This window comes from Heptranchias perlo, chromosome 6, assembly GCF_035084215.1.
Source record: "Heptranchias perlo isolate sHepPer1 chromosome 6, sHepPer1.hap1, whole genome shotgun sequence".
NCBI lineage: Eukaryota > Metazoa > Chordata > Chondrichthyes > Hexanchiformes > Hexanchidae > Heptranchias > Heptranchias perlo.
In genome coordinates, this window is record NC_090330.1 from 111,468,404 (window position 1) to 111,480,789 (window position 12,386).

General features: G+C 49.4%; 1 protein-coding gene across 2 annotated transcripts in view; it reads left to right on the forward strand.

Annotated features, from left to right (window-relative positions):
• The window catches only part of arhgef7b (Rho guanine nucleotide exchange factor (GEF) 7b), a 144,056-nt gene that overhangs the window by 125,641 nt on the left and 6,029 nt on the right, over positions 1 to 12,386 (forward strand). For both annotated transcript variants that reach the window (XM_067986659.1, XM_067986658.1), the window contains 3 exons: positions 4,887 to 4,986; positions 8,911 to 8,965; positions 10,913 to 12,386. The exon at positions 10,913 to 12,386 is cut by the window's right edge and continues 6,029 nt beyond it. In XM_067986659.1, coding sequence (XP_067842760.1) covers positions 4,887 to 4,986; positions 8,911 to 8,965; positions 10,913 to 11,035 — 278 coding nt within the window. In that variant the 3' untranslated portion in view covers positions 11,036 to 12,386. The remainder of the gene's footprint in view (positions 1 to 4,886; positions 4,987 to 8,910; positions 8,966 to 10,912) is intronic.

A 12,386-nucleotide genomic window follows, 5' to 3' on the forward strand; every position in this document is an offset into this window, starting at 1 on the left:
TGGATACAGCAAAGGCTATGGGCCCCGACAACATCCCGGCTGTAGTGCTGAAGACTTGTGCTCCAGAACTAGCTGCGCCTCTAGCCAAGCTGTTCCAGTACAGCTACAACACTGGCATCTACCCGACAATGTGGAAAATTGCCCAGGTATGTCCTGTCCACAAAAAGCAGGACAAATCCAATCCGGCCAATTACCGCCCCATCAGTCTACTCTCAATCATCAGCAAAGTGATGGAAGGTGTCGTCGACAGTGCTATCAAGCGGCACTTATTCACCAATAACCTGCTCACCGATGCTCAGTTTGGGTTCCGCCAGGACCACTCGGCTCCAGACCTCATTACAGCCTTGGTCCAAACATGGACAAAAGAGTTGAATTCCAGCGGTGAGGTGAGAGTGACTGCCCTTGACATCAAGGCAGCAGTTGACCGAGTGTGGCACCAAGGAGCCCTAGTAAAATTGAAGTCAATGGGAATCAGGGGGAAAACTCTCCAGTGGCTGGGGTCATACCTAGCACAAAGGAAGATGGTGGTGGTTGTTGGAGGCCAATCATCTCAGCCCCAGGGTATTGCTGCAGGAGTTCCTCAGGGCAATGTCCTAGGCCCAACCATCTTCAGCTGCTTCATCAATGACCTTCCCTCCATCATAAGGTCAGAAATGGGGATGTTCGCTGATGATTGCACAGTGTTCAGTTCCATTCGCAACCTCTCAAATAATGAAGCAGTCCGAGCCTGCATGCAGCAAGACCTGGACAACATCCAGGCTTGGGCTCATAAGTGGCAAGTAACATTCGCGCCAGACACGTGCCAGGCAATGACCATCTCCTACAAGAGAGAGTCTAACCACCTCCCCTTGACATTCAACGGCATTACCATCGCCGAATCCCCCACCATCAACATCCTGGGGGTCACCACTGACCAGAAACTTAACTGGACCAGCCACATAAATACTGTGGCTACAAGAGCAGGTCAGAGGCTGGGTATTCTGCGGCGAGTGACTCACCACCTGACTCCCCAAAGCCTTTCCACCATCTACAAGGCACAAGTCAGGAGTGTGATGGAATACTCTCCACTTGCCTGGATGAGTGCAGCTCCAACAACACTCAAGAAGCTCGACACCATCCAGGACAAAGCAGCCCGCTTGATTGGCACCCCATCCACCACCCTAAACATTCACTCCCTTCATCACCGGCGCACCGCGGCTGCAGTGCGTACCATCCACAGGATGCACTGCAGCAACTCGCCAAGGCTTCTTCGACAGCACCTCCCAAACCCGCGACCTCTACCACCTAGAAGGACAAGAGCAGCAGGCACATGGGAAAAACACCACCTGCACGTTCCCCTCCAAGTCACACACCATCCCGACTTGGAAACATATCGCCGTTCCTTCATCGTCGCTGGGTCAAAATCCTGGAACTCCCTTCCTAACAGCACTGTGGGAGAACCTTCACCACACGGACTGCAGCGGTTCAAGAAGGCGGCTCACCACCACCTTCTCAAGGGCAATTAGGGATGGGCAATAAATGCCGGCCTCGCCAGCGATGCCCACATCCCATGAACGAATAAAAAAAAATGACTGTCAGTCAGTCGCCCTGACCCATCTTCTCTCTCTCTGATGGTTTACAGACGTACTAATCAATTTGGACAAGACAGCCGGAGACTTATCAAAAAATTACAGGGACAAATAAATTAAAATATGTAAAAAGAGCTGCACACCAAACCAAATCACAACTCAAACTCACAAGATGCTTGTTCCTGCTGAATGATTTGGACGAATGGCCATCCTTTGCCCACACAGTCCGCCTGTATTGGTGGTGTTAATTGGGCAGCCCGCTGGTAAGACAAGTGGGAGTGGGATTTTATCACAAGTCCTCGCACTTTAAAACGTTAACACCCAGCCCATTTTGTGATGTAATTTCCCTCGGGTGGGGGAGATCACCTGCCCGTTGTTTGGTTGGTTTCGTGGGAATGAGGCAATAATGGTATCAATCTGTCGTCGATCAATCTCATCAGGCTAATGTCTCAGGGTTTGAGATTGTCTGTTGCCTGCTGCATCACTTTGCCTCACAAAGAGGCTACATCTTGGAGGCCTTGGAGGAAGATGGCGTCAGGGGCTTGAGACTGAGATGGACGTGGACATCCTGTTGTTGGCTGCAAGATACATTGAACAGGAGACTTTCTCTTGACTTCCACATCTGGCAAGTGCAGAAACCATCCTCTTTACATCTTCACCCTTCCCTCCACATAGATGCCATCACCAGCAGCCCCTTCTCCCTGCTCAGAACTGTTCCCAAAGCTCCCTTTCAAGCAATTTCCAGACCGTTCCAAGAGCAAAGTCCGCATGCACAATAGCTTTGGTGCACCATTGTTTTATGTTCATTCTATATACTGTGTGCACCTAGTCCTTCTCACCTGACTGTGTTTTCTGTTGATTCTCGGGGTGTGGGCATCGCTGGCAAGGCCGGCATTTATTGCCCCTCCCTAGTTGTCCTGAGAAGGTCCTGCTGGACCTTGAAATGCTGGCGGTTTGATATAACTGTGTGGTTTGCTCTGCCATTTCAAAGGGCAGTAAACAATCAACCACATTAATGTGAGACTGAAGTCACATATGGGGCCTGTCTGGGTAAGGACGGTGGGTTTCCTAGTGAACCAGTTGGGTTTTCACGATAACCCAATAACTTTGTGGTCGGTTTTACTATTGTCAGCTTTTTATTTCAAGTTTTTATTTAACCTGAGTTCAAATTCTCAAACTGGCACGGTGAGATTTGAACTCACGTTCTCTCGATTACTGGTCCAGTAACAGAACCACCACACTGTCCTACCCCAGTACGTCCCCTGGGTCCCTTCGTACCCCAGTCTAGTGCTTCCCCTCGGTGGTACTTGAGTGGCAGTGAGGTGGCTGGCTGATGTGTGTTGATAGGACCTCTTGGCAGTGGGGATGGCCCTCATCTCCCAACAGCCAAGTCCTGAGGTGGACCTGCGGTCAGGTGACCTCTTGTGCAGTGGGGATGGCCCTCATCTCCCAACAGCCAAGTCCTGAGGTGGACCTGCGGTCAGGTGACCTCTTGTGCAGTGGGGATGGCCCTCATCTCCCAACAGCCAAGTCCTGAGGTGGACCTGCGGTCAGGTGACCTCTTGTGCAGCATCCTGGGCAGCCAGGTCCTACCTCACTCCTGCCACATTTACAGGCATCAGAGGGGCTGTGAGAGCTATGTGGTTTGCCTGAGAGACAACACCATCATCAGAACACATTTCTGCCATGTCATTAATACTCGGCACTGGCCCAGAATAATCACCAAACTCCCAGGACCAGAATAATCATAGAATCATAGAAAGTCACGGCACAGAAGGAGGCCATTTGACCCATCTTGTCCGTGCCGGCCCAAAAAGAGCTATCCGGCCTAATCCCACTTTCCAGCACTTGGTCCGTAGCCCTGTAAGTTTCGGCTCTTCAGGTGCACATCCAGGTACTTTTTAAATGAGTTGAGGGTTTCTGCCTCTCCCACCCTCTCAGGCAGTGAGTTCCAGACCCCCACCACCCTCTGGGTGAAAAACATTTCTCCTCAGCTCCCCTCTAATCCTTCTACCAATTACTTTAAATCCATGCCCCTGGTCACCAAACTCCCAGGCCCAGAATGGTCACCGTCACTTGGCTTCATTTCAATAGAATTATAACATTTAAATGAAACTGTGACACTGTTTTTGGCAGTTTCAAAATGTAGGCCAAAATAATCACACTTGACATGAAAGTGGTGCACATCTGGCTGAAGGCCTCAGCCTGGACGACCCAGCCCACGGTCACCTGGTTCTTCTCCTGTGGTCCTGCCCTCTTCACACTTAGTGTTGTACAAGGAACAGTGTGAATTGAGAAGATTGAGAGCTATGAGTTGTGACAATATCGGAGTAGGTTTTATGGATTAATGTGGAAGATGGTGGAGGTAACGCTGACTGAACAACTCTCACATCTAGTTTTTAAATAATGGGTAAAATCTGTCCTGCCGGTTTTCCTGTGGATAAAATTACCCCGTTTAAGAAGGAAAATTGGTAAATAAGAGCAGGGTCAAATTTCCTCTCAGCACAGATGGGAGAAGAAGCTTTGCATCAGATCACTGAAGATCAAAGGTTAACACAACAGCTTCAGGTTATTACAGAGTCAATGGAATAATGATATGGGGAACAGTCTGCACAAACACCCACACACATACCCACACACACACACACACACACACACACACAGACAGACCCACACAGACCCACACACACAGACCACACATACCCACACACGCACGCACACACATACCCACACACACACACACCTACACACACACACACAGACAGACCCACACACACACACACACACCTACACACACACACAGACAGCCCCACACAGATCCACACACACACAGCCCACACAGACCCACACACACAGACCACACACACCCACACACACACGCACACACAGACCCACAAACATACCTACACACACACACACAAACAGCCCCACACAGATCCACACACACACAGACCAACACACACACACACACACACACACACACACACAGACCCACACACGCACGCACACACAGACCCACACGCACATAGACACACACATATACACAGACACACACATAGCCAGACACACAGACAGACACCCACACACTGATACACACACACACACACACACACACACACACAGCCAGACAGAGACACACACACACAGACAGATGCACGCACGCAGACAGACAGACAGACACACACAGACCTACACACACAGCATGGTAGTAATTTTATCGCAACTTTGCCCATAAATTACTGGAACTTTCTATGTAGTTCCTCTGTTCACTGGTGTCCTGGGACAGTGACTTCAGTCTCTAAACTCTCTGTATTGCAGCTTATCGCAAAGAATCTGCTCCTCAGGTTTTATTACCGGAAGAAGAAAAAATTATTGTAGAAGAAACGAACAGCAATGGGCAAACTATCATCGAAGAAAAGTAAGAGAAAACTGCGAGTGATTCTGTGTCCTGTGCGATTTAACCACTGCTGTGAATTATTTAACCCAAATCAACAGCCCAGCGGGTAGCTGGTCCCAGCTGTATAAGGAGTGGGATTGTGCTCAGGGAAACAGTGAGCCTTTAGCTGGTTAATCTCCAGCAGTTCTCCAAGCAAGTCTCAGCCTTGTTTCTCCCAACCTCCATCGAAGATTCCTGGATGTAGGTGGTTGGGATCTGCCCCCTATCAGGAGAGTGTGGGCTCCCCAAATCGGGAAACAGATTCCCAGCGGGGGGAGGGGGGCATAGACACACACACAGACAGAGACCCACACACTGACCCACACACTGACCCACACACACACACACACAGAGACCCACACACTGACCCACAGACACACACAGACAGAGACCCACACACTGATCCACACACTGACCCACACACTGATCCACACACACACACACACACACACACACAGACAGAGACCCACACACTGATCCACACACACACACACACACACACACACAGACAGAGACCCACACACTGACCCACAGACACACACAGACAGAGACCCACACACTGATCCACACACTGATCCACACACACACACACACACACACACACACACACACACACAGACAGAGACCCACACACTGACCCACACACTGACCCACACACTGATCCACACACACACACACAGACAGAGACCCACACACTGATCCACACACTGATCCACACACACACACACAGACAGAGACCCACACACTGACCCACACACTGATCCACACACTGACCCACACACTGACCCACACACTGATCCACACACACACACACAGACAGAGACCCACACACTGACCCACACACTGATCCACACACTGACCCACACACTGATCCACACACTGATCCACACACACACACACAGACAGAGACCCACACACTGACCCACACACTGATCCACACACTGATCCACACACACACACACAGACAGAGACCCACACACTGACTCACACACTGATCCACACACTGATCCACACACACAGACAGAGACCCACACACTGATCCACACACTGACCCACACACTGATCCACACACATACGCACACATTCCCAGCGGGGGGGGGGAGGGCATAGACACTCAAACTCTGAAACATGGCAATAGTTTTCAGTACGGGTCAGAAACCTGCCTGGCCAACACAGGAACAGGAGGAGGCCATTCAGCCCCTCGAGCCTGATCCTCCATTCAATTAGATCATTGCTGATCTGTATCTTAACTCCATTTACCCGCCTTGGTTCTTAACCCTTTAACCCCCTCATCCAACAAAAATCGATCAATCTCAGCCTCAACAGCTTTTTTGGGGGAGAGAGTTCCCGATTTCCACTCCCCTTTGTGTGAAGAAGTGCTTCCTAATTTCACCAAAAAGAAACTTTAATATTGCACAGATACACAAATGGCCGACAAGCACAGGAAACAGGTGAGTTTTCAGCAGGGCTTTGCTAAAGAATTTGTAACTGGGTCAGTGAGATCCCACAGATCGTAACATGGTTGCACAGCAATGTCCTAGCTTTTTGCTTTTATGGGATACGGATACACAGGTATTTGTACAGGTTGTTTCTCAGACTGGAGGGAAGTTTACAGTGGTGTTCCCCAGGGGTCAGTATTAGGACCACTGCTCTTTTTGATATATATTAATGACCTGGACTTGGGTATAGAGGGCATAATTTCAAAACTTGCAGATGACATGAAACTCGGAAATACAGTAAACCATGTGGAGGATGGTAACAGACTTCAGGAGGACAGAGACAGGCTGGTGAAATGGGCAGACACATGGCAGATGAAATTTAATGCACAGAAGTGTGAAGTGATACATTTTGGTTGGAAGAATGAGGAGAGGCAAAATAAACTAAATGGGACAATTTTAAAGGGGTGCAGGAACAGAGAGACCTGGGGGTGAATGTACACAAATCTTTAAGGTGTCAGGACAAGTTGAGAAGGCTGTTAAAAAAGGATATGGGATCCTGGGCTTTATAAATAGAGGCACAGAGTACAAAAGCAAGGAAGTGATGCTAAACCTTTATAAAACACTGGTTTGGCCCCAGCTGGAGTATTGTGTCCAATTCTGGGCACCGCACTTTAGGAAGGATGTGAAGGCCTGAGAGAGGGTGCAGAGGAGATTTACTGGAATGGTTCCAGGGATGAGGGACTTTAGTTACGTGGAGAGACTGGAGAAGCTGGGATTTTTCTCATTAGAACAGAGAAGATTAAGAGGAGATTTAATCGAGGTGTTCAAAATCATGAGGGGTTTTGATAGAGTAAATAAGGAGAAACTGTTTCCAGTGGCAGGAGGGTTGGTAACCAGAGGACACAGATTTAAGGTGATCAACAAAAGAGCCAGAGGCGACATGAGGAAACATTTTTTTACGCAGCGAGTTGTAATGATCTGGAATTTGCTGCCTGAACGGGCGGTGGAAGCAGATTCAATAATAACTTTCAAAACTTGAAGGGAAAAAATTTACAGGGCTTTGAGGAAAGAGCAGGAGTGGGGCTAATTGGATAGTTCTTTCAAAGAGCCAGCACAGGCACAATGGGCTGAATGGCCTCCTGTACTGTACCTACCATGATACACAAATCATTAAAGTTAGTGGTGCAGGTTAATAAGGCCATTTTTAAAAAAGCAAACCAAGCACTAGGGTTCATTTCTAGAGCGATAGAATTGAAAAGCAGAGAAATTATGTTAAACTTGTATAGAACTTTGGTTAGACCACACTTGGAGCACTGGGAGCAGTTCTGGTCTCCATATTATATAAAAGGATATAGAGGCATTGGAGAAGGTGCAAAAAAGATTCACAAAGATGATACCAGAATTGAGAGCCTGGGACTCTTTTCTCTAGAAAAGAGAAGACTGAGGGGTGACCTGATCGAGGTCTTTAAGATTATGAAAGGGTTCGATAGGGTAGACGTAGAGAAGATGTTTCCACTTGTGGGGGAGACCAGAACTAGGGGCCATAAATATAAGATAGTCACTAATAAATCCAATAGGGAATTCAGGAGAAACTTCTTTACCCAGAGAGTGGTGAGAATGTGGAACTCGCTCCCACAAGGAGTAGTTGAGGTGAATAGTGTAGATACATTTAAGGGGAAGCTGGATAAACACATGAGGGAGAAAGGAATAGAAGGATATGCTGATAGGGTGAGATGAAGTAGGGAGGGAGGAGGCTCGTGTGGAGCATAAACACCGGCACGGACCAGTGGGGCCGAATGGCCTGTTTTGATGTAACTGGCAGGGTTCAGATTCAGGCTGTTGTGTAACTCTGTCTCGCATCCGTGCTCTCATTCACTGGAACAGTATAATCTCTGCCCTTTAAAGTTTAAATCCCTGTTCCTGTTGATGTGCAGATATTCTGGTGCTCTGATTTAGGATTTATTCACCAGTGAACTGGAAGACGTTGGAGATTTAAAAGCTTTTACACGAGTACAGAGCCCGGGAAAGGGCGGGGGCGAGGGAGGTCTGTGGTAGGGTGGAGGGCAGGAGGGATTAAATGACAAAAGGGATGATGGTGGAAGGCAAGGAGGGTGGGAATGGGACAAGTGAAGAGACAAAAGACCGGTCCGGAGGAGGTGTGAATGGTTACAGGATGTCCAGAGAAGATCTAAAATTATTGAAATCAATGTTGAGTCTGGAAGGTTGTAAAGTGCCTCAATGAAAGATGAGGTGCTGCTCCTTGAGCTTCCATTGAGCTTCATTGGAACAGTGTAAGAGAGAGAGGTCAGAGAGGGAGTGGGACAGGGAATTAAAATGGCAAGGACAGAACATGGGTGTTCAGCAAAGCATCACCCAATGTCTTTTTATTTCATTTAATAATTATCTAGACAAACAAAATGCCATTTTTTATCTGGTCCGATATCTCTGTGTTTTTCTCTTCAAACAGGAGCCTTGTGGACACCGTTTATGCGTTAAGGGATGAGGTGCTGGAGCTGAAGCAGGTGTGTACATCACCTTTACGAGGAAGTCGGGGATGGCAGGCACAATTGTTTAGAGCAGTTTCTTTTGCTGTGGACTGTAGTAAGAAGCTGCGAAGGACAGTGGCTGGACCGGGGGGGGGGTCGGTGGCTGGACCGGGGGGACGGGTGCTGGACCGGGGGGGGGGTCGGTGGCTGGACCGGGGGGGGTCGGTGGCTGGACCGGGGGGGGTCGGTGGCTGGACCGGGGGGGGTCGGTGGCTGGACCGGGGGGACGGGTGCTGGACCGGGGGGGGCGGTGGCCGGACCGGGGGGACGGGTGCTGGACCGGGGGGACGGGTGCCGGACGGGGGGACGGGTGCTGGATGGGGGGACCGGGGGGACGGGTGCCGGACTGGGAGACGGGTGCCAGACGGGGGACGGATGCTGGATGGGGGACGGGTGCTGGACCGGGGGGGGGGTCGGTGGCTGGACCGGGGGGGGGCGGTGGCTGGACCGGGGGGACGGGTGCTGGACCGGGGGGGGCGGTGGCCGGACCGGGGGGACGGGTGCTGGACCGGGGGGACGGTGGCCGGACCGGGGGGGGGTCGGTGGCCGGACTGGGGGGATGGGTGCTGGATGGGGGGACAGGGGGGACGGGTGCCAGACGGGGGATGGGTGCTGGATGGGGGACGGGTGCTGGACCGGGGGGACGGGGGACGGGTGCCGGACGGGGGACGGTAATTGTGAGGACAGCACTGTTTGCTACACGGGTGGACAGCCACTTGGGCGAGTGTCCCTTCTGTGGGACCTGGGCCGCTGCTCTTCCAGGTACAAAGATATTTTGCAGTGATATCTGGGCTTTTGTCTGTGCCTGGCTTGTGCTTGGGTCTCCTCATTGGTTAGGCCTCTTCGAGTGGCTATCAGTGCAGTGGACAGTATTGACCCTGGTGGGCCTGTGCTGCCGGAAGCCTCCTGATCGGTCCAGGTATCTGCCCCAGGAGGCCAGAGGTTAGTTCTATTATCACCGTGGGGGATGCACGAGTCTCATTGCATTTGTGTTCAGCTTTTGTCCTTGGTTCTTGCAACGGTGTCATTATCCAGGGCTGAAGATGGTTTCTCTGGTCTCCTAGCAGCCATTTTCTAGTTTGTCTTTTTAAGGCACAGAGAAGGGCTTTAAAGGAAAAGAATTATGTCTCTGTGAGGGATGGGAGCATTGACCTATGTAATACATAGAGTTACATACAGCACAGAAACAGGCCATTCGGCCCATCTGGTCTGTGCCGGTGTTTATGCTCCACACGAGCCTCCTCCCTCCCTACTTCATCTCACCCTCTCAGCATATCCTTCTATTCCTTTCTCCCTCATGTGTTTATCTGGTTTCCCCTTTAATCCATCTATGCTATTCACCTCAACTACTCCAAGTTCCACATTCTCACCACTCTCTGGGTAAAGAAGTTTCTCCTGAATTCCCTATTGGATTTATTAGTGACTCTCTCATATTTATGGCCCCCTAGTTCTGGTCTCCCCCACAAGTGGAAACATTTTCTCTACGTCTACCCTATCGAACCCCTTCATAATCTTAAAGACCTCTATCAGGTCACCTCTCAGTCTTCTCTTTTCTACAGTAAAGAGCCCCAACCTGTTCAATATTTCCTGATAGTTACAATCTCTCAATTCCGGTATCTTTGTGATTCTTTTTTGCACCTTCTCCACTGCCTCTATATCCTTTTTATAATATTGAGACCAGAACTGTTCACAATACTCCAAGTGTGGTCTAACCGAGGTTCGATACAAGTTTAACATAATTTCCCTCCTTTTCGATTCGGTCCCTCTAGAAATGAACCCCAGACGTTCCTGTGCCGGATAATCCTGGAAGCGCCAAACCTTGAGGAGGGAAAGATCCGTCTCTGAAAGTGTGTCCTGCAAACCCTTCCATTCCAACCCCTTAATACAGTTTGATTCATTTTGTTTCTGAATTTTATGTTCCAGGAAAACAGGAAGATGAGGCGGTCATTGGAGGAGGAGCAGAGAGCTCGCAAGGAGTTAGAGAAACTGGTTCGAAAAGTTCTGAAGAGTATGAATGATTTCTCTTGGGACGAAACCAATTTATAGTGAATTTATATCACGTGCCACAATGGCTGGAACATCTGCACAACATGCCAGCCTGGTAATGATTGCTGCTGATAAATAGTGAACACGCACTCAACGTGTCCCTCTGATGTTGGTCTGTTCTCTATTTTAACACAGACTTTGACTGGTGTATTTTAAATAGGTTCAGCGTCCATTAAAAAAGCAGACTGGGGATCGTCATGGAAAAGTGTTACGTCTGCTGGTGTTACAGGCAGCCTGTAACATCACTGCAGTGTAAATGTACTGCCCCCCCCCTCCAGCTCAGAGCTCCCCCAGCGGGGTGGGTCTATCGGGAACTAGGGGTGTGGAAACCAGCCCACCTGATACACCCCCTGCACAATTGTTCCGTCCATTAATGTCCTGAAAATCGGGCGTGCCGCCTTCTGCAGCCAAATTGCCAATCGATGTCCCAGTCACTCGGAGCCCAGCACCGGGAATGCGAAACTTCCCCTCAGTAACTGCAACTAATAGGAAACTAATCTTCAGAGAGATTGGCTCGTCTTTCAGTTAATATTTGTGATTTGAGGTCACGTCATGAATGAGAGCAGAGCGGTATTTGAAGTGGAGACTTGAGATTAGATTTCAGGTCTGAAAACATCGACTGGAATCGAGAGAGTTTCAGTGGCTGCATCCTTTAAACTTTCACTCCTTTAAATTAACAATGTTTGGTAACTGCAGCGTTTGATTGGAAATGACTTCTGTAGCTTGTGATATCCGTAAAGCTCTGCCTTGTGACTGATAATATGATGCCCAGAGTTTTCTCATTGAGGCAGGAATGGCTCAGACATTGAATCACAGAACAGGGTTACACCGAACCTGTGATTTAAACTAACTGATGGGGAACTTTTGGTGAGTTTGCTCTGTCTGGGGGAGCTTTCCTTGACGGATTCCTGGAATCAGGCACAAAGAGCACTCCCAACTTTAAATTTTCATGGTCACAAAATGTGGGGCAGCCTGACCTTTAACCCACTGACCCACACCCCCATCGAGCAAGGCTTCACACTGGGAGCTTTACTGTGTAAAAACGACCCTGATAAGATTGTATTAAAGGTATCAGAGGACATTTGAACAGAAATGACATTGAGCTGGGCCTGTATTCATTTGTGAACTACATCCCTGTGTCTGGAACAACATGTGAAAGTTTTCTCTTTGATACATAGCGTTTCCCTGACGATTAAAGGGACCTAATGAAAGGTGGTAGGAATCATTCCTTGGGCTATCAGCCCTTGACCATCGCAGGGTCAGTAACGGGCGGGACGGAGAGAGATTCCTGACCGCACACAGCACCTGCTACAAAGAACAAAATCCAACACCTGGCAAGTGAGCCTCTTTA